This window comes from Symphalangus syndactylus, chromosome 3, assembly GCF_028878055.3.
Source record: "Symphalangus syndactylus isolate Jambi chromosome 3, NHGRI_mSymSyn1-v2.1_pri, whole genome shotgun sequence".
In the NCBI taxonomy this organism is placed as follows: domain Eukaryota; kingdom Metazoa; phylum Chordata; class Mammalia; order Primates; family Hylobatidae; genus Symphalangus; species Symphalangus syndactylus.
This window is the reverse complement of record NC_072425.2, coordinates 147,097,579-147,119,271: the sequence shown is the minus strand read 5'-3', so window position 1 is coordinate 147,119,271 and position 21,693 is coordinate 147,097,579. Positions and strand designations below refer to the sequence as shown.

The window sequence follows — 21,693 nt, the reverse complement described above, 5'->3', positions numbered from 1 at the left end:
ATGACTGTCCTGAATTCTGATGAACTCCCAGAACTCCCTTCCCCTGCTGTTCCCAAGCAAGTGTGGTGGTCTCACCCTCAGGACTCTGCTCAAAGGGGCATTCCGTGGAAGGCCTTCTCCTCCAACCCATTCCAGGTTTTATCTCTCTCAAGCAATCTGAAACGACCTTGTTCATTGATCTGCAGTGTCCATCTCCCAACACTAGAATGTGAGTTCGTCAAGGGGAGAGGCCTCATGTATTTTCCGAACCACTGTTATCTGGGAACAGCCCTAGCATGCAGTAGCTCATCATTTATACCCAAGTAAACAACTGACTCTAAAGCCTATGCTCTTGGTTTCTTCAAGATACTGCGCTAAACTGGTATCAACCTGCAGGTATTTCTAAACCAACAGTGTACTAGTCTTCATACAAGGTGACCTACTAAAAGTTGACAAATTAAATGACAAAAAAACTTATGCAAGATGGCAAGTTTCCATTCTCTCAATTTTAATTTTTGTCAAGTGACTCCAAGCACACAGTTTGAGAAGCCACACAGTACAAGGCTAGAGCTCACACTAGAGGGACAGCTTCCACCCGAGTGGCGCCTGCTCTGCAGAGACTGTGCTTCCACAGCTATCAGGCCTTCCACCTGCTGTTTATCTCCACATTTCTACACGTTTTCTTTCTGTCTCTTTTCAGTCATTATTCTCCAATGTTTTTCATTCTTAAACTGCCAAACCCTACACCCATCCACCCACCTGTCCCATGGTCAAATCAATACTTCTTTATTTCCATTGTAATTATTACTTTTAAAGAAAGGTCTCTCTCTGTCACCCAAACTGGAGTACAGTGGTGCAATGATAGCTCGCTGCAGTCTCGAACTCCCACACTCAAAAAGCAATCCTCTGGCCTCAGCCTCCCGAGTAGTTGTAACTACAGACATGCCACACCAGCTAATTTTCATTACTTTTTTGTAGAGACAGAATCTTACTGGTGTTAGGCAATCCTTCCACCTCAGCCTCCCAAAGAGCTGGGACTACGGGTGTGAGCCACGCATCCGGTCTATTTCCATTATTATAACATAAAAGCATACTGTGATTACAATTCCTTTCTAGGCATCTATTTCCCCACTAGAGTAAGCAACTGCATCTTCTTTTACTTGCTTGGTTTCACATGCATTGACTACCAATTCTCCCTGAAACTGTCAGAAAAGATCAGTAAAACTCCCTTCAGTGTAGTCAGACACACTAGCTGACCCACTAGTTTCAGTCCCTCCTTTCTAGAATGCATCCCTCCTCCGGCCCTCCGTTTCCCTGCTTTCATCTGGACCAGTTACTCTCTGTGCCTCGGCACAGCTCTCATGAGTCCTGAAAATTCCTTCCCCTTTCTTTGGTTTCGACTCAGTACTTCCCTCTTTCTCAACTTCCTATTTTAGTGGCTCACAGTGCTCCATAGCTTCCTAAGAAAGGGTGTATGAATGGAAAATTCAAACATGACAGATCCGAAAAAGGTTTTTATTTTATGTACACATATTGTCAATAATTTGGATGAGCGCTAAATTAAAGGCTGGAAATAATTCCCCTCAGAATTTGAGGTCTTCTAGCTTTCAGCACTGCTATTGATAAATCTAAAGCCAATCTTCCTAATCCTTTGTGCAGGTCTGGGTTTTTTTTACATATAGAAGTAAATCCTGGCCAGGTGCGGTGGCTCACGTCTGCAATCCCAGCACTTTGGGAGGCCGAGATGAGTGGATCATTTGAGGTCAAGAATTCAAGACCAGCCTGGCCAACATCGTAAAACCCCATCTCTACTAAAAATACAAAAATTAAGCCGGGCACTGTGGCTCACACCTGTAATCCCAGCACTTTGGGAGGCCGAGGCAGCAGATCACCTGAGGTTGGGAGTTTGAGAACAGCCTGACCAACATGGAGAAACCCCGTCTCTACTAAAACTACAAAATTAGCCGGGCATGGTGGCACATGCCTGTAATCCCAGTTACTCGGGAGGCTGAGGCAGGAGAATCGCTTAAACCCGGGAGGCAGAAGTTGTGGTGAGCCAAGATCGCCCCATTGCAATCCAGCCTGGGCAACAAGAGCGAAACTCCGTCTCAAAAAAAAAAAAAAAAAAAAAGATACGGCCAAGAGTGGTGGCTCACGCCTGTAATCACAGCACTTTGGGAGGCTGAGGCAGGCGGATCTCGAGGTCAGGAGATCAAGACCATCCTGGCTAACATGGTGAAACCCTGTCTCTACTAAAAATACAAAAAAAATTAGCCAGACGTGGTGGCAGGGGCCTGTAGTCCCAGCTACTTGGGAGGCTAAGGCAGGAGAATGGCGTGAACCCAGGAAGCGGAGGTTGCAGCGAGTGGAGATCGTGCCACTGCACTCCAGTCTGGGCGACAGAGCAAGACTGTGTCTCAAAAAAAAAAAAAAAAAAAAATTAGCCAGGCGTGGTGGCACATGCCTGTAATTCCAGCTATGCGGGAGGCTGAGGCAGGAGAATAGCTTGAACCAGGGAGGCGGAGGTTGCGGTGATGTGAGATCATGCCACTCCACTCCAGCCTGAGCAACAAAGTGAGACCCTGTCTCAAAAAAAATAACTAAATAAAAAATAAAATAAAAGTTCCACGATTTTCCCAATCTCTGGTATTCTGAACTTTCAAGCTAACATGTCTTGGTGTGGTCTTTTCATCACTCACTGGCCTGAGCTCTCGGTGGCCCTGTTGGCCTGGACACACACAGTCCTGTGTTTCTGCGATTCTCTTTCTGAAATTCTCATTAGTTATATCTTAGACCTCCTTGATTGACCTTCTACTTATCTTTTCTAGTTTCTTTTTGTTTTCTCCTTCTGGAAGATTTCTATTGGGGTCTTAGTTCTGCTTCCACATTTCTAATTTCCAAGAACCCTTTGTTATCTGAACGTCTTTAAATTTCAAACAATTATTTCATAGATGTTATGCCCCCTCTTCTCTCCTTTGAGGTAAGAACTTGTCTTTATTTGTCTATTCCCTACATTGCCTTCAAGTTGCTTTTTCTTCCTGTTTTGTTCTCGTTCACGTTCAAGGTGTTCCTGAAAGCCTTTGGTGATCCTAAGCCATCTAATTCACATTTAACAAGGGAACACTAAGAAGATGGTTGGAAGTTTCTGGAAGTTTCCTGCACATGCACAAGGTCAAGAGCGGCCTTTGCCTCTCCAGGGAGGAATCCTTCAGTTAGTTCTCTGCCCTGGGCCTGGTTAGGGAGACTTTCACTGCTCAGTCCCTCACCTTCTGCTGGGCCCACTGTCCCCAAGTAAACCTCAAGTCTTTTCCTAGACTGCCAGGTGGGGAGGGGTATTCAGGGGGCTAAATGCTCACATTTAGTTTCATCTATGTCCCCTGGGACTTCAGCATGTCTTCGGAGGCCCTGGTGCTTTCTCTCTCTCAGATCTGAGTTTGCTCTGCAAATGAGGTTGCTTTTAGTTGGCTCCTCCCGGCTAAGATGAGGGCTCAGCCTTTTCTGATGTGCTGGCTCAGTCTGTTTGCCATCTTCAAGATTTCATAGGCATCTCTCCCTTCCTGTTCTTTGTTAGTTTATTCATACATTAACTGTATTGAAAACGAAGTGGCATTCTATCATCAAGACAGAGCTAGAACAACTAGAATACTCCACCAGCATCTTTTGACACGCAACAATGCAATAGCTACCATGAATATACTGGAAAACTAGAGATGCGAAAGTATTCCCAAGATCATAAGCTTTTATTTGTCAAAAACATAACTTTGAAGAAAATAAAATTCTGACCCTTTATTCAAAGATCATTTCACTTGATTACAGTTATGTCAGTCAACACACTAGCCACTGGGTCTTACAGGTTGAATAGGGCCTTAAATTTCATTTACTGAAATCCTAGCCCCAAATACCTGTGAATGTGACCTTATTTGGAAATATGGTCACTGCTGATGTAGCTGGGAGGAGGTCATACTGGAGCAGGGTGGGCCCTTAATCCAATATGACTGGTGTCCTTCTGAGAAGGGGAAATGTGAACAGACAGACATGCATGCACACAGAGGAAGCGCCACGTGAAGACTGGAGTTATGCTGCCAAAAGCCAAGAGCGAGGCCTGGAACAGACCCTTCATTAGTGCCTTCAGAAGGAGCCCAGTCCTGCTAACACCTTGACCTGGGACTTCTAGCCTCCGGAAAAGCGAGACAATAAATTTCTGTTGCTTAAGTGACTCCATTTGTGGCATCTTTGTTACAGCGGCTCTAGCAAACAAACACACCGGGTAAACAAGACTCAACATGTGTGTTTAGGAAGCATATATACTCTGAGACAGGATCCAGATGTAGAGAAACAGGATTACAATGTAAGGTGCACATTGTGAATGCGAGGTGAGGGCATGGAGACAGTGAGCATGCTGCAACTGAGAAGAGCTGTAACAGAGGCATGCACGGACTTGGCACAGGAGAGCGACAGCTATGGAGGATGAGGGGCTGAGCCTTCAGAACTCTTCTCCAAGTAAAGTGTGCTTGGGCTCCCTTCCAGCGTGTGCATGACCCTGCTATGCGTACTTTAGAAGGTAGGAGGGTGTGATCAGGAAAGATGAAGTATAGACAGGAGACCAGTTAGGAAGCTACTGCATTCATCCAGGCGAAAGATGATGAACAAAGGTAGGAGCAGTGTGAATAGGAAAGGGACAGATGAGAAATACTTGGACAGGGGACATGAAGGAAGGGTCGGAATGAGTCCAGCTTTCTAATTCTGACAACTGGGAGAATGGCAAGGCTAACAGCCAAAGAAATTGAAGAGGGGTGGTAGGGAGGGGACTGAGGATTGGAGACTGATAAACTTCAGTTTTGAGTGCATCATACTGGAAGGACTCACAGCTTACCAAGTGCTGCATTTTTTGTCCACCAGACAAAAATAGAGGATGGGCGTTCCAGAGGGTAACGTGAGCTGGAAGTGAGGATTTTCTATTCATTACCAGGCTGGAAGAATTTTAAGCCCAGAGATTAGGCAGAACCACCTGGGGAGACTGTGCAATGTGAAAAAAAGAAGGCCGTCCCTATTTTCTACAGGTATATTGTTAATATTATAAGTTGGGAGTCTATTTCTGAACAAATATCAAAAGAAAAAAAAAGGACACAAATTATGACCGAGATACTTAAGTTTTTAACAACATTTTATTTTATTTTTCATATTATTTTAAATGTCGTTAAAAACTTAAGTATCTCGGTCATTCTGGAGTGTTTTCTTCATGGACTAGACTGCCTGAGGTCTCAAAATTTAAAGTTAGTGAAGCAGAGAGAGAAGATGACATTTGCTTTTCCTGGAAAACTTCTCTGGAGCAAGCATGAGTATCTGGTGTTGCTTGCTCTACGGACCTTCTTATTTTCTTCCAGTTTATATGCCTAGGTGATTCTCATTGCTAATTCACTGTACATGAAGTCCTCAATCATGTCAAGGATGAAGTCAGAGATTTTCCCAAAGATACACTCTTCAGAGGTCTCTTACTCCCAATTTCAGCTAAGTTACTGGAAAACTCTATGTTTCCTTACCAGTGCTTGCAGCCTTCTCTGAACAATGGTTTTCTTAAAATTTTATGGTTTTCTTACCCCTGGAACAATCAAACCATCCTTTCCTTGTCCTAAAAATTCCTTCCTTTGATGACTTACAGATATCACCCAGACCAAATTTAACCAATTATGCTGAGTGAATGGGGTAATTTTGGGGCCATCTGAATTCAAGTTACAATAATATGCCTCATGCATCCACATTTTGTGACAAGTTCAGCGTCTTCACTCACTACACATACACATGGAAAACTACATGTAAAAACTGCTTGGCTGGGAGCTTATCAGGCTTGAGTCTGTGCTCTGTATTTAATCTTTTAAAAGCAATACTTAAAATATTTTAATCTGATTTTAATCTGTCCTGAATACTATTCCTATTGTTTAAAAACAACACTAACCAACATTGAGTTTCGATGACTTTTATCAATTCACAAGATTAATCTTGCAAAACAATAGCCCAGCAGGATATTTTTTAAATGTAGATCCTGAGGAAGCTAATCAAGCCGCAAATAATCATTCTTCTAATAGGAAGTGGCTAGAGGGAAAAACATTCGATAGTATTACACAGAAAGCCTCTTCAGAAGAGGATAAGGGGCAGGGTGGAGTCCAACCAATCACAGGGCCATTCTGCTATGAAATGTGGTTTTTGGTTCACTTGAAACCTGCCATGGTGTTAAATATTTACTACAAAAGATCATTTCAAACCAACGTTCTCTTTTCCTCGTTTTCAACAAAGGTTGAAAACTCAACTGCCTCTACATCACAGACAGGGAATGGGGAGCTGGAGGGTAAGACAAAAATGGAGACCCATACTCAGCCCCCTCGGGGAGACCACAGGCTCTCTTCACCAACTGAAGTGGGGCTGCTGCTACTTAGCCCCTGCTGCCAGATGTTCTAATTTCTTCAAAACCGGAGAGGGATTTTTATATTAAAACCCATGATCTTTGGAAATGGATATATTTACTTTGAATTTAAGAAACAAGGAAGGTCAAACAGTAACAGCCAAATAAAACACAAGGACAGGTCACATTCTGCCTGCAGACTGCAGGTCTTCAACCTCAACTTTAGGTTATGTACTAGGTAACACAGTGAGGATGCTGATGACAGTTACTCTAAATGAATAAAATTCACCAAACACCTTACACTCAAAAGCCATAGTGAAAACTAAAATTAATTGTATTCTGTTAATTACAAACTTACAATAATTAACTTTAAAGCTCTATGGCATTTGAGGGTTAGAAGACAGTATTGTTATGACAGGACTATCTAAAACAATCTACAGATTCAATGCAATACTTAATAGCCCAACAGGGTTTTGTTTTTTTACAGAAAACAGAAAAATCCATCTTAAAATTCATATGAAATCACACAATCTTGAGATAGAACAAAGACTCATACTTCCTGATTTCAAAACTTACTACGAAGCTACAGTAATCAAACAGTGTGATATTGGCGTAAAGACAGACATTTGGAATAGCGAGCCCAGAAATAAATCCTCACATGTATGGTCAATTGATCTGCCAGGACAATTCAACAGGGATGCAACAAATGTTGCAGAGACTGGATAGCAACTTGCAGAAGAGTGAAGCTGGACCCTTACCTTAAACCATATACAAAACTGAACTCAAAACGGATCAAGACCTAAGCTTAAGAGCTAAAACTATAAAACTCTTAGAAGAAGACTTAGGAGAAAAGTTTCATAACATTATATTTCACAACGATTTCTTAAAAATGATACCAAAACTATAGGCAACAAAAGAAAAAATAGATAAACTGGAATTCATCAAAGTTAAACTTTTGTCCATCAAAGGACACTATTGAGAGTGAAAACCCAAACTGCAGAATGACAGAAAATATCTACAAATCACATATCTAATTAACATCCAGAATATGTAAAGAACTCTGACAACTCAACAATAGCAACAAAACAATCTAATTCGAAAATGGGCCAAAGACTTCAATAGACATTTTTCCAAAGAAGATATAAAAATGGTCAACATGAAAAGATACTCAACATCACTAGTTATTAGAGAAATGCAAATCAAAACAATAAGATACTGCTCCACACCCATTAGGATAGCTATTATTTGAAAACAGAAAATAACTGTTGGCAAGGATGTGGAGAAACTGGAACCTCTGTCCACTGTCAGTGGGACTGTAGAACAGTAAAGTCACTGTGGGAAACAGTTTGGCAATTTCTCAAAAATTTAAACACAGAATTACTATATGATCCAGCAGTTTCACTTCTTAGTAAATATCCGAAAAAACTTAAAGCAGGGACTCCCATATCTACGTGTACACCAATTTTCATAGCAGCACTCTTTACAGTAGCCAAAAGGTAGAAACATCCCAAGTGTCCATTAACAGATGAATGAACAAAATGTGGTATATATGCACAATGGAATATTACTCAGTCTCGAAAAGGAGTGAGCCAAAATCGTGCCACTGTACTACAGCCTGGGCGACAAGAGCAGAACTCCATCTCAAAACAAACAAAAACAAACAAACAAAAAAACAAACAAAAACAAACAAAAAAATATGAAGTTTTGGGTAATAAAAATTAAAAAGCTAAGTTAATAAAATCTGTATGATAAGACTGGAAAAGTGTTGACTACCATCTCTCCAACAGAAAAAGTTTCTAGTTATTATATCATCTTAGGAACCATATAGTGCCTTCAGCTATGGTGTTATTTCTTCTGTCACAGTGCCCTGCATATGGCAATTTCATAAATGTTTGCTAATAATGATGACTATGAAAAGCCTCAAATGAACCAATTACCACAAAGTCTTCCACTTTTCATCAAGTCTTTTCTAGAGATTCTTTTAAATGCCAATTTGGGATATAGCTCCAATGATTTTTTTTTTTTTTTTTAAGATATCCACAGCCTGCTGTTTACATTAGAGAAAAATGAGAAACATACATGTTCAGTTATAAAAGAATCAAATAAATTACAAAATAGGCAGTCCTCTACTTTCACATAAGGTGTATTTCTGTAAACATGAACAAGTTACAAACATATGCATGTTATTTGAGGATTGTGCTACTAGCAAGCTAATAATTTATCAGATCCCAATTACTTCCAGTGTTTTAGGGGGAAAAACGCCCTTGAAAATTTATTTCCAGCATTTTATAGGCATTCCTTAATTTTTTTCCACATAATTGAGCCCACTGAGTATTTACTTAAGTTCAAAGAAACTACCTAGAAAAACACCAAAAAAGCACCAATTATCACCATGTGCTTCTTATCAATAAAATAAACATTTTCCCTCCTTTTTATCACCCTTATGAGGGCAAAATGCAGTAAAATATTCAAGTAACAGTTCAATACTGCTGCAAATATCCAATCACTGGCTAGTAGGCAATATCCCTATGCAATAACTCAAAATGTTCATACAATAGTTTAGTTACTCAAATCCAAATTCACTGTATGAATAGCTATTTAGAGGGACAAACGTTGTACATTTAAAATTGCAGGGTGTTCAAAAGCCCCAAACCATGAAGGGTGATCCCAAAAAAAGTTATACACGTTATAAAATATGTAATGACCTGGAAATTATTCAATATGTTAAATGAAGAAAAAAACGGGTTATACACACATAAGTGGGAATCTACTCTTTTGTTTTTTGGGGTGTTTTTTGTTTTTATCAAAACTGTATTTTCTAAATTTTTCGTAATAACTTGGAGAACTTAAAGGTTTGGAGTTTGTAGCTCAAACCATATGAATCTAGAAAGATACATCAGAAGGCCAGGCGTGGTGGCTCACGCCTGTAATCCCAGCACTTTGGGAGGCCAAGGCGGATGGATCAGGAGATTGAGACCATCCTGGCTAACACAGTGAAACCCCGTCTCCACCAAAAATAAAAAAAAATTAGCCAGGCGTGGTGGTGGGCACCTGTAGTCCCAGCTACTTGGGAGGGTGAGGCAGGAGAATGGTGTGAACCCGGGAGGCAGAGCTTGCAGTGAGCTGAGATCGTGCCACTGCACTCCAGCCTGGGCGATGGAGCTAGACTCTGTCTCAAAAAAAAAAAAAAGAAAAAAGAAAAAAACTCAAGATTCATTCACGACAAGAATCTTTGGCAAACTTAGAATATAAACTCTTCCTTATCTGATAAAGGGTCTGCTATCTACCAAAAAACTCCAAGTATCATATAAATTGCAAAAACAGTATCCCTCTGAGAGAAGTCAGACTAAGATACTAGCTATTATCATTTCTATCTGAACATTTTAGCTGGGGCAGCAAAGTAAGAAAACGAAATAAAAGTTACAAGGATTGAATGGGAAGAAATAGAACTGTCACAATTCACAGAATATACTCAGAAAAATGTAAAGTTACAGATAAATTATTATAATTAGTATACATGTTTAGCAAGGTTACTGGATACAAGGTCAATCTGAAAAATATCAATTGTATTTTTCACAACCACACAAACCAACAACAAAAAATCTTAAAGATGCCATGTATAATAGCATAAAAAAGATCAAATGCCTATGAATAAATCTAACAAAAGATATATAAGATCTCTATGCAGAAAGCTACCAAACATTGAAGGTAGAATTTATAGAGAGCCTAAATAAAATACATGTCATGGGCTGGGCGCAGTGGCTCACACCTGTAATCCCAGCACTTTGGTAGGCCAAGGCGGGAGGATCATCTGAGGTCAGGAGTTTGAGACCAGCCTGACCAACATGGTGAAACCCCATCTCTACTATAAACACAAAAATTAGCCGGGCATGGTGGTGGGTGCCTGTAATCCTAGCTACTCAGAAGGCTGAGGCAGAAGAATCGCTTGAACCCGGGAGACAAAGGTTGCAGTGAGCAGAGACTGTACCACTGCACTCCAGCCTGGGCGACAGAGCAACACCCTGTCTCAAAAATAGATAAATAAATAAATTAATTAATTAAATTAAATTAAATACACGTCCTGTTCTCGGATTGGAAAACTCAGTATTTGAAAAATGTCAATTTTACCCCAATTAAACTACAGAACCAAAGCAAAATCAAAATTCTAACAAGAAGCTGTTTTGGTAAAATGTGGCAAATTTATGTGAAAAGAAAAGGGTTAAGGGAAGAGCTAAGATGCTATTCAAGACAAGCAGGGTAGAAGGGCTTGTCTTATATTTTATAGTAAATATAAAACCTTATTATATAATAATTAAGACAATGTGGAGTTGGTGCAAGGATAAACAAAGAGACCAATGGAATAGAAATAGAAGAGAGAACCCAGGAACAGATTCACACATAGGAAAACACTTGATTACAAGGGTGACATAGCCGAGCAGAAGGGAAAGGATGACCTTGACAATAAATGGTGCAGGCCACATATCCATATGGAAAAAAACAGAAATGAAATGGCCCTTAACTTCACATCTACACAAAAATCCAGATAAATTATAGCTCCAAATGCAAAAGGCAAAACAATAAAGTTCCTCATTGACAATATAGACTATCATTATATCCTCAGGATAGGAAAAGACTTCTCAAACAGGATACAAAAAGCACCTACCGTAACAAAAAAAAAAAAGACAAAAAAATTAGATATTAAAATGAAGAACTCCTTCAAAAGACATCACTAAGAGAGTGAAAAGGCAAACCACAGAGAGAACAGCATTATCTTAATAACCTCAAACTGGAAACAACTCAAACGTCCATCAACAGCTGAACAAACTGCATGGTTTATTCATATAATGGAGTACTATGCAGCAACGGAAAGGAGTGAGCCACAGCTACACTCAATACACGTGGCTGTCAAAAATGTGTCTAGTGAAAGAGACCAAATGCATAAAAATATATACTGAATGATTCCACTTATATGAAGCTAAAAAAAAAAAAGAAAGAAAAACTGAACTACAGTGTTTAGGGACGAATGCATGGGAGGTAATACTATAAGGAAATACAGAAAGTGATACCATAAAGTCAGAGGAGCAGTTACTCCTGAGCAAGGAAGGGAAGGAGATACTGGTAGTGTTTTATTTCTTGACCTCAGTGGTAGTTACACAAGTGTTTCATTTACAAAAACACACTGAGCTTCTTTTTTCTTTTGTGTACTTTTAAATTCTGAAAAGCTCAAAAATACTCAAGGGCTTTTTTTTTTTTTTGAGACTGAGTCTCGCTCTGTCACCCCGGCTGGAGTGCAGTGGCACAATCTCAGCTCACTGCAAGCTCCGCCTCCCGGGTTCACGCTATTCTCCTGCTTCAGCCTCTCAAGTAGCTGGGACTACAGGCACCCGCCACCACGCCCAGCTAATTTCTTTTTGTATTTTTAGTAGAGATGGGGTTTCACCGTGTTAGCCAGGATGGTCTCGATCTCCTGACCTCGTGATCCGCCTGCCTCGGCCTCCCAAAGTGCTGAGATTACAGGCGTGAGCCACCGCACCCGGCCAAGGGCTTTCAATAGTGGGTAGAAGCAGCAAGGGTGGCTGGCACTTTCCTGATAAGGGGCTATCTTTACTTTCAGTTCAAACAGCTTGACATTCTTACCTTCTAAAATCATCACAATATGCACAAATAATTAACACTATATGTTGATAAATATGTGTTACGACTCTAACAGCCTAAGCAAGTGTAATGAAAATATGAATGGAAATGTAAACTCCTAACTCAAGAGTTACTTCTGGAAAGTTCAAATGAGGCTTTTATTGGTAATGTTATATTTCTGTATCCAGTGGTTTTGTTTTTTTAAAGGCTAAAACATACATGAGAAATGTTAAGATTCAACAAAACTGGGGGCTGGACATAAGGGTCTTTTTTACATGTTTAACTATCCTATGTGGGGAATGCTCATAATTAAAGGGAGTAAAATAAAAGCTCTAATAGCTCACCTCTCCAGGTAAAAATCCTGCTTCAGCCTAAGCAAGTTACATGTTTAGCCTTCCAGAGACAAAGCATTAAATATATGAAAATACTAATGATCCTTACTACCACCACTAATCTCACATTTTCTTATCTAGGCAAAATACCTCCCTCACAGTCCATTCACGTTTCATGTCAAATTTTTCACATTCTTCACCATTCCAGTCATTCTGTTCTGGATAGCATTATCCCTTTAAAATGATAGCATTATTCCAGATCTAACAAATGCATTGTGATGTCTCAGATGTCTCCGTTTTGCCAGCTAACTTTTAACCCACAGATAATTTCTTCAGAAGAAATTACTTCTTTCTCTTTCAGCCATCCCAGGTACATAACTTCCCAGAGAGGGAATGCCCCTGTAGCAGACACTGGGTTCTCACCAACATTCACAGCTTTCTTTTCCAACCAAGTGCAACTTTTTTTTTTTTTTTTTTTTTTAAGTAAGAGGTATCACCATCTGATAAGCCCAACCTGATTCGAGGCTGCACCACCCTCCTCCTCCTGGCCACATGCTTCAGAAAGCAGGCCCTGAGAAGCCTAAGCCTGTGGAGGCAGTACCATTCCCCTTGCCAAGGCTTGTTTTAGCTAGAAGCATCTGATACTTCTATCCAGTGACACCTGAGGGGTCTTATGCTGGTGGACTTTGAGAAAGGTTTCTTTACTCTTAAAAGGAGATACACAGGAAGAGACTATCTCTTTCTCCTCTGGACATTATCGTATCAGAGCATGTCCCCTGGAGCTGCAGCAGCAATTCCACAACCACTAGGGGAGTGTGCCCAAGGCAGGCAGGGTAGAAAGGCGGTGGGGACAGCTCAATTAAGCAACCTTTTAGGTGCCCCACTCCACAAACGAAGTAGTTTTTTTCTGGACCACAATCTTATCCCCATCACACTGGTCACTGGCCACTGATTGAGTATCTGGTGCTGGCAGCCTTCTCTCTTCCAAATAATCCCACACCTTGATTTTGATAAAAATCTCTATAGGGAACCGTAACTTCTTTTCTTAAAACTTTAGGTCAGAATACAAAAATGACACAACTTACTACTAAAAAAAGAGAACTTGCACATAATATAAAAAAACACAAAAGAGCTGGGCCCGCGGTGGCTCATGCCTGTAATCCCAGCACTTTGGGAGGCTGAGGCGGCTGGATAGCTTGAGGTCAGGAGTTCGAGACCAGCCTGGCCAACATGGTGAAACCCTGTCTCTACTAAAAATATAAAAATTAGCCGGGCATGATGGCGCACACCTGTACTCCCAGTTACTCAGGAGGATGAGGCAGGAGAATCACTTGAACCCAGGAGGCAGAAGTTGCAGTGAGCCAAGATGGCACCACCGCACTCCAGCCTGGATGACAGAGTGAGACTCAGTCTCAAAACAAACAAACAGAAAGGCCCAAAAAGTTTTTAAAAATCAGTGACTGTCATTTGAATGATGCGAAAGAAAAAAATAAATCAATGGAAAATGTAAAACATCAAAGTCCCCTGTAATTACGTACTTCAAAGGGTCACTGTTAACCATATGGTTTACACTGGTTCATAATATATCAGAACTTGTATGAAATTAGTTCCTTTTAAGGGAAACACTTATACCAGCTTTTGGTAATGGGAAAGACAGGTAGACATGAGTAAAAAGAAATCTGCACCCAAAAGGGAAACATGAACCACACTGACAGGACAGAGCAGCAGGCTTAGATAGGATGGGCAGACCCCTTCCCCTGGTCGAGCTGTGTGATGTTCAACCCTTGGCCTCTACCAACTCCCTTTTTAGGTAGGGATAAGAATACCAAATTCACCAGACTGTTAGGGACTTATGTAGATAAATTACCCAAAGAGTTTGTTATGTTTTTCTCTCCTTGTACATTAGAATCATCCGGGGAGCTTTTGAAATTGAGCATCCCAGAGGTACTCAACAGCAATCTCTGGGGTTAGGGCCTAGAAATCATACACAAGTGCGTCCGCAAAGTAAAAAGCACTATCCACATTTGTGTTTACTACTGTACTGTTTAGCACCTAGCACAGAACCATGTAACAGGGGTTTAATAAACACTAGTAGGATGAATTACAAATGAAAAGTCAGCTAATTCATCTTCATCTTTAAAAAAATAGATTAGTTATGTTTTAAAAGATCTCATTTTGAAAAAAAGATCTTGGCCGAGCGTGGTAGTATGCACTGTACTCCTAGATGCTCGGGAGGCTGAGGCAGGAAGATCACTTGAGCCCAGGAGTTTGAGGCCGCAGTGAGCCATGGCTGTGCCACTGCACTCCAGCCTCGCTAAGAGATCCTGTCTCAAAAAATAAAAAATAAAAATAAAGAGGGCTGGGCGCGGTGGCTCAAGCCTGTAATCCCAGCACTTTGGGAGGCCGAGGGGGGCGGATCATGAGGTCAGGAGATCGAGACCATCCTGGCTAACACGGTGAAACCCCGTCTCTACTAAAAATATGAAAAATTAGCCGGGCGTGTTGGCGGGCGCCTGTAGTCCCAGCTACTCGGGAGGCTGAGGCAGGAGAAGGGCGTGAACCCGGGAGGCGGAGTTTGCAGTGAGCCAAGATCGCGCCACTGCACTCCAGCCTGGGTGACAGAGAAAGACTCCGTCTCAAAATAAATAAAATAAAATAAAATAAAATAAAATTAAATTAAAATTAAAAAATAAAAATAAAAATAAAGACTTCATGATGCTTATGTACGAAAAATTCCCTCAGCAAAGGCAATTATTAGTTGTACTTGACACAAAGGACTGGAACTCATTTCTACTTGAATGTGCCTACACAGTCCACTTTCCATCTTAGGCCATAAATCAAGGTACAATACACTAAATTTAATTAAGCTTCAAGGTAATCTAGTTTATCTCACTCAAAATCAACCCACGAAAATTGAATTACAGGCAATTTAGAATTCTCTCTCAACTAGCCCCTCCATGGAAACTACAATTATTGTACAAAGATTTACCCCTACTTTTTGTCACACGGAAAACATTATTTTCTTTGAGTAGTTCATGTTAGCATAATTCGAAATAATAATTGTTAGGTGCTGGCTTCAATATGCAGTATGTGTCATTTTTATAAAATTTATGTACATGATGTATCTATTAATAGAAGGGTATACAACATTACAGTAAGGTTTCCCTGGGCAATACGATTTTAGGTCATTTTTCATTTCTTATTGGTTATCTGTACTTTTAAATTTCTTAGAATGAATATGTACTACCTATAGAATTATTCTTCTGTTATTTTAGAAAGAAAATCCAAAAGCCTGAGAATTTAGTAAGGGTAAACAGAATTAATTAAACAGTCTTGAAAGGGGCCAGGTGTGGAGGCTCACGCCTGTAATCCCAGCACTTCGGAAGGCCAAGGCGGGCAGATCACAAGGTCAGAAGTTTGGAACCAGCCTGGCCAATATGGTGAAACCCTGTCTCTACTAAAAATATAAAAATGAGCCAGGCATGGTGGTGGACTCCTGTAGCCCCAGCTACTCTGGAGGCTGAGGCAGGAGAGTCACTTGAACCTGAAAAACGGAGGTTGCAGTAAGCCGAGATCGTGCCAGTGCACTCCAGCCTGGGCGACAGAGTGAGACTCCATCTCAAAAAAGAAAAACAAAACAACAACAACAAAAAAACATGTTTTCACAAATGCTATAAAGAACATGATTGGGTCAACAAACTAACCAGAAAACCGACAGCAGATAAGATCCAAGTATTGTATCCATGTTGAATTTCATTAGGTTGATGACTGTACTAAGCCTATGTAAGACAATGTCTTTGGCTCTTAGAAAATATATACTGAAGTTCTCAGGGGTAAAGGGGATGGGGGATGACGTATGCAACTTATTCTCAAATAATTTGGCAAGAAATGCAATAATAAAGCAAATGTGACTAGAAGAAATGTTAACAATTGGTGAATCTGAGTAAAGAGTATGAAAATTGCACAATTTTTGCATTTTTTTATAAGATTAAAGTTATTTCCTTTTTTTGTTCATTTTTGTTTTCTTTTGAGACAGAGTCTCGCTCTGTTGCCCAGGCTGGAGTGCAGCGGCGTGACCTCGGCTCACTGTAACCTCCACCTCCCAGATTCTCCTGCCTCAGCCTCCTGAGTAGCTGGGATTACAGGCGTGCACCACCACGCCCAGCTAATTTTTGTATTTTTAGTAGAGACGGAGTTTCACCATGTTGCTCAGGCTGGTCTCGAACTCCTGACCCCGTGATGCACCCACCTCGGCCTCCCAAAGTGCTAGGATTACAGGCGTGAGCCACCGCGCCTGGTGATTCAAGTTATTTCTAAGTAAAACATTTTTAATTGAAAAAGTTTAAAAATCAACACATTCAAAATTGTCCTAACAAAAATACTTAGCATGTTGGGCCAACTTCTAGCAAGACTTTCTTTGGAAAAATATAGGAACATATTTAAAAATTTTGCTAATGAAAACATATGCAGGACCAACTTTCAGCAAAATTTTAAATCAGCACCATCTAACAGACATACAATGTGAGCCACATACATAGTATTAAATTTTCTAGGAACCACATTAAAGTTAAAAGAAACAAGTGAAATTAATTTTAATGTTTTATTTACCCCATGTCTAAAGTATTGTTTCAATTTAGTCAATACAAAAATTGAGATTTTAATTTTTCTGTACTAAATCTTCAAAATCTGGTGTGTATTTTATACTTCCAGTACATCTCAATTCAGAAGCTAAATTTTCTTAGGAAATACTTGATCTACATTTAGATTTCATAAAATGTACGGTTTAAAAGTAGATTCGCATAACCAAATTATTTCAGTTAAAGGTTTTCCAACCACTGAATCAGATTTTAAATGTAAACTTAAATTAATTAAAATTAAATAAAATGAAAAATTCACTCCTCAGTCACACTAGTCACCCTACAGACTCAATAACCACATGTGGCTTGTGGCTACACCCTGGGAAAACCCAGCTTTAGATGGTAAAACAAATTCCCTCTACAAAAGGAGGAACTAATTGATAAAACTTAAGTTTATCGTATTTATCAAAAGATTTTTAAAACATAGTTATGATAAAAATAACGGGCCAGGCGCTGTGGCTCACGCCTGTAATCCCAGCACTTTGGGAGGCCGAGGCAGGCGGATCACCTGAGATCAGGTGTTCCAGACCAGCCTGGCCAACATGGTGAAACCCTGTCTCTACTAAAAATATAAAAATTAGCTGGGCGTGGTGGCAGGCGCCTGTAATCCCAGCTACTTGGGAGGCTGAGGCAGGAGAATCGCTTGAACTCAGAAGGCGGAAGTTGCAGTGAGCCCAGAGATCCCATCATTGCACTCCAGCCTAGGACAGAGCGAGACCCCGTATCAAAAAAAAAAAAAAAAAAAAAAAAGACGATATTCCTATCAGAAGCACACCAAGATTTCTCTCCAAGGTACAGTTAGACATTTCCCATACCACCTGTCAGAAACACCAACACAAAGCCTCTACTCTGCCTCAGTTGACATCCTTTAATTTGGGTTTGAGTTTCCTGAAAACTGGCAATCAAATGGCCTTCTTTCTTTCCAATGTGACAGAACAAACTCATGTTCCGGTTCTCAGGAGCCTAGTCATCTACTGCATAGTATGCGGGGTTTCAGCACAATACTGTCTCAGTCCCAAATGGGAGCATGCACACAGGAGAACTTGTCTCGAATTTAAGAGAGGAAGTGACCCTGAGTCCAGAGGTGAGCTTTTTTTTTAAACAGGTGTAAGAAATCAATTCAGTCAACACCAAGCAACACTAAAGATTTGCCAATCAATAATTCTGTGCCAAGCAACCTGATCAGGGATTTGGCCAGAATCCCTTTGGCTAATCTCAATCAGGGCCTTCCCAAAGACATCCTGATTTAGGCCATTCTCATCTACATTAAGCTTCGACGGTCCCTTGCCTGACAGCAAATAAACAAAATCAAATTATATTCATATGAGTAAAATTCTGATAGCTTGACAAAAGGCCCCTTGAAAGATCATTTAGTAAGTGTGAGCAAAAATACAGCTCCAAAGAACAGGAGTTACCATAAAACCATTTTTCAGAAACGTTTAATTCCTATTTTCTTCAGCCATACTTTTCAACTGAACAACGCTGTGGTTATCAAATTTAATACACAACAACGAATTCTGATATTATTTTTTTTCGCTACACAAGTATTAACGAATTCTTTAAAACTGCTGAGTCTTCCACTGTGAATTCACTAATGCCTCAAATTATAGCAGTGGGAAGTGGAGTCCGAGTGTGAACGATGGTTTCTGACACCCGACCCACTAGTGAAGTCCCATCTTCCATATGAAAGCCTTTATTTCTTCTCCCCATCTCACTCACCTAGCTGTTTTCATGCGACATCATATCAGGGATCACAGATACAACTCTGACCATTACGTGGACACAATGAAACAATCGCAATCCAAAATCCTCTGTAGATAAACGTTAACTTTCTCCTTAAAGCTGAACTCCTTTCTTACCCTCACAGTCACAAAGCTTTAAACTGGATGAATACAAAGGTTTTAAGCCGTTCTATCAGAGAGGCTTTTGATTAATTATTACCCGTGGAAATACTTGAACATTCTATAGAAGTCAATATATTCTAAACCCGAGGTCTTTAAAAGAAAGCTCTCAGTTAATGCCCAATCAAATCCAGTCTTCAGGTCTCTCTGAAATTAGCTAAGTACGCAGAAACCAATTGTAATTTTTAAAAGAGCGAAGAGGGAGAAATAAACGACACCAGAACTACACATTCCAGACCAGCAGTTCAAGCACCACTTCGAGAAGGGAAGTAAAGATCAAGCCCGCCGTCTCCCTCGGCCACAGCAGGGCTCCTCCAAGGCTGCCCGCTCCGGCCCGCGCCGCCCCCGCCCCCTCCCGCGGCCTCCCCCATCCCCGGCCCAGCCGCTTCGCCTTTCTCGCAGCGGGGATGCTCAGGGTGCGACCTCGAAGCACAATCACTGCTGGAATTCTGACACCGAAAGAACGATTTTTCCAAGAGTTTACACGCATTCGCGGGCACCTTCCCTACTCAATGAAACCCTCACGAAAGCGGTCAACGCACCCAGAGCGGGTTTCCTCGGTCTACGGACGCAGGCAAACAGCGCCACTTAAAAAATGGGCGTCCGCACCCCGGCCCCGGGCGGCAGAGGGAGCAGCGGGCGGCCTGGCGCGGGAGCTCCCCCGGGGCTCGCATCATCCCTGCCGCGCGCGAAAGTCGGGGCCGCGTCCACCTGGCAACAAAGGCGAAGCCCGCCGCTCGCAGGTGGGAGGCCCGGAGCCGAGGCCCCGGTGCCGCACGAGGGAGCGTACGGGGTCCGCGCGGGGCCGCCCCCGGAGAGAGCCCAGCCGCGGACTCCGGCGGGAGAGGAGCGCCCTGGCATTGTCCCGGGGGAGCGCGGGGCGGGCGCCCGGGGGCACTGGGTCCCCGGAGGAGGTGACGGCGCCGCGGGCGGGTTGGGGGCTGGGGCGGCCGAGGCTACCGGCCGCCCCCAGTGGCCCCGACGCCTTTCATTTGGCCTCTGCGGCGGCCGAAGCAGCCCGACCTCCAGCGCTAAGCACTGCGCCAAGCAGGGACGGGCGGGGGAGGGCGCGCCAGACCCGCCGCAGCGCCGGACCCCCCGCGCCGCACCCCCGGCCCGCCCTGCCGCGGACCCCGCTGCCCACCCGCAGGCCGCGCTCCTCCGGCGGGCGAAGGAGACGACTCTCCGGCGTTCGCTCAGTCCCCACCTCGATGTAGCCGGCCAGCGCCGAGGCAGGCGCCGTGAGCCCCACCAGCAGCAGAAGCAAGAGCCTGCCCGCGGCTGCGGCGGCCGCGGTCCCGGTGGCCGCCATCCTTCGCCGGGTCGCTCTAGCGCGCGGCTCTCAAGCTCACACACCCCGACTCCTCGCTTTGCACACCGCGACCCAGAAGCATCTGAAGCGAGTTCGCCGCCGCCCCGGGGGTTTTACACCAACCGGAACTGACTTCATATTACCACGCCCTCCTTCTGCGGCTCCCAATGCCGGCCCGCAGAACCCCTCAAGACCCCGCCCCCTTGCGGTCCAGACCCAGTCAGGGGATGGAAGAGCCTTCTCCTCCCGCCCGGTCCAACCGCGCGCCCCCCTCCCCGCCCCGCCCAGCCCCGCCCCCGGCCGCGGATGGCCCCGCCCCCGCTCCGGACCCCGTGGCCGCCAGGCGCAGGGGCGTGCGCGCGGCGGGTCTGGGTCCGCAGCCCTGCGGGCGCGGGGCTGGCTCTGGCCTCCGCCACCCGGCGCGGTTTTCCGTCCCTGCTGCACTGGTCCGTCAGCCTTCAGCCTCCCGATACGGGCACGCCCCGCTCCCCTGCCCCTGCTGGGCATTCTTCAGACTCCTTTGGGTACCGCCCTCTTTTTGATTCTGGAAATGGTTTTATTAAAAACAGGATGAATTAGGAGTCCGGGACGGTCTGCCAAGGGCCGTCCCCCGAGGCAGGGGGAGGACCACAGGAGGCAGCCATCCTCCTCCCCCGAGCCCTACTCAGGGCGCGCCTCTCCTGCGCTGCTCCGCCCAGGCCTCTCCGCCGGGTCCTGGGCTCTGATCCCGGCCGCCCTCCTCACGCTCGGCCTCCGGTCCTTAGGCCTCTTCCCGACCCTTCCTTCCCAGCGGCTGCCCAGGCAGGGATAGAGACCAGGGGCGCAAGAACCACGCCGGCCTCACAGCCCAGGCCCCCTTCCTCGTGTGTTTTAGGAAGAGATCACGCCGCTTCTTCTGTTGAGACGCACTAGCGGGAGACCTGCTACTCTGCCTTCCTGCTCCGCGGCGTTTCCACTTCACTAGAGAAAAACGTCCTGCTGCCCCATTTAGCAATTGGCACAGCCTCGCCACCGCCAGGGCTCCGCTGGCCTTGTTTCCTTTCAGTAGCCTGTGAGTTTGGTACTGCCTTCTGAGAGACCTGGACTAGTCCCTTCAGGTTCAACTAAATGCGTAACACAACCCCTACCCCCAGGACGCTGACAATAGAAAGGAGACTGTCCGCGGAGTAGACGAGTGCGGCTGTAAGAACTCGGGATTTTCCAGCCTTACTCTGCCCCACTCCCCTACATGCCCAGTTCCCTGTGGGTAAACTGGCTCTGCTCGATTCCTCCAAGACGACACCTTTCCATTTCACAGCCCTTCCTAACACTCTTCCTGCGCCTGCAATGTCCTCTCCCAACATCTACCTGTTGGAAGCATTTTCACTGTTCCTCGGCTCAGTCGGCTGAAATATCGCTTCTGGTTGCTCGGAGGGATGTTTCCCACTGTGGCACTTGCTCCCTAGTTATTCCATACCTCTCTCAGGCCACTGACAAGACTTGGGTGTGTCATGCTGCAGTG

The 21,693-nt window shown here is 43.5% G+C and overlaps 1 protein-coding gene across 25 annotated transcripts in view; it reads right to left on the bottom strand.

Annotated features, from left to right (window-relative positions):
• APLP2 (amyloid beta precursor like protein 2) overlaps positions 1-20,331 on the bottom strand; it is a 67,578-nt gene extending 47,247 nt beyond the window's left edge. For 10 of the 25 annotated variants that reach the window (XM_055273747.2, XM_055273758.2, XM_055273757.2 and 7 more), the window contains exon 1: positions 20,088-20,281. In XM_055273747.2, coding sequence (XP_055129722.1) covers positions 20,088-20,192 — 105 coding nt within the window. In that variant the 5' untranslated portion in view covers positions 20,193-20,281. Of the gene's footprint in view, positions 1-19,422; positions 19,604-20,087 lie in introns of those variants that run through there. The other 15 variants (XM_055273756.2, XM_055273760.2, XM_055273761.2 and 12 more) reach the window with 8 other exon arrangements.
• Between the last annotated feature and the right edge of the window lie 1,362 nt (positions 20,332-21,693).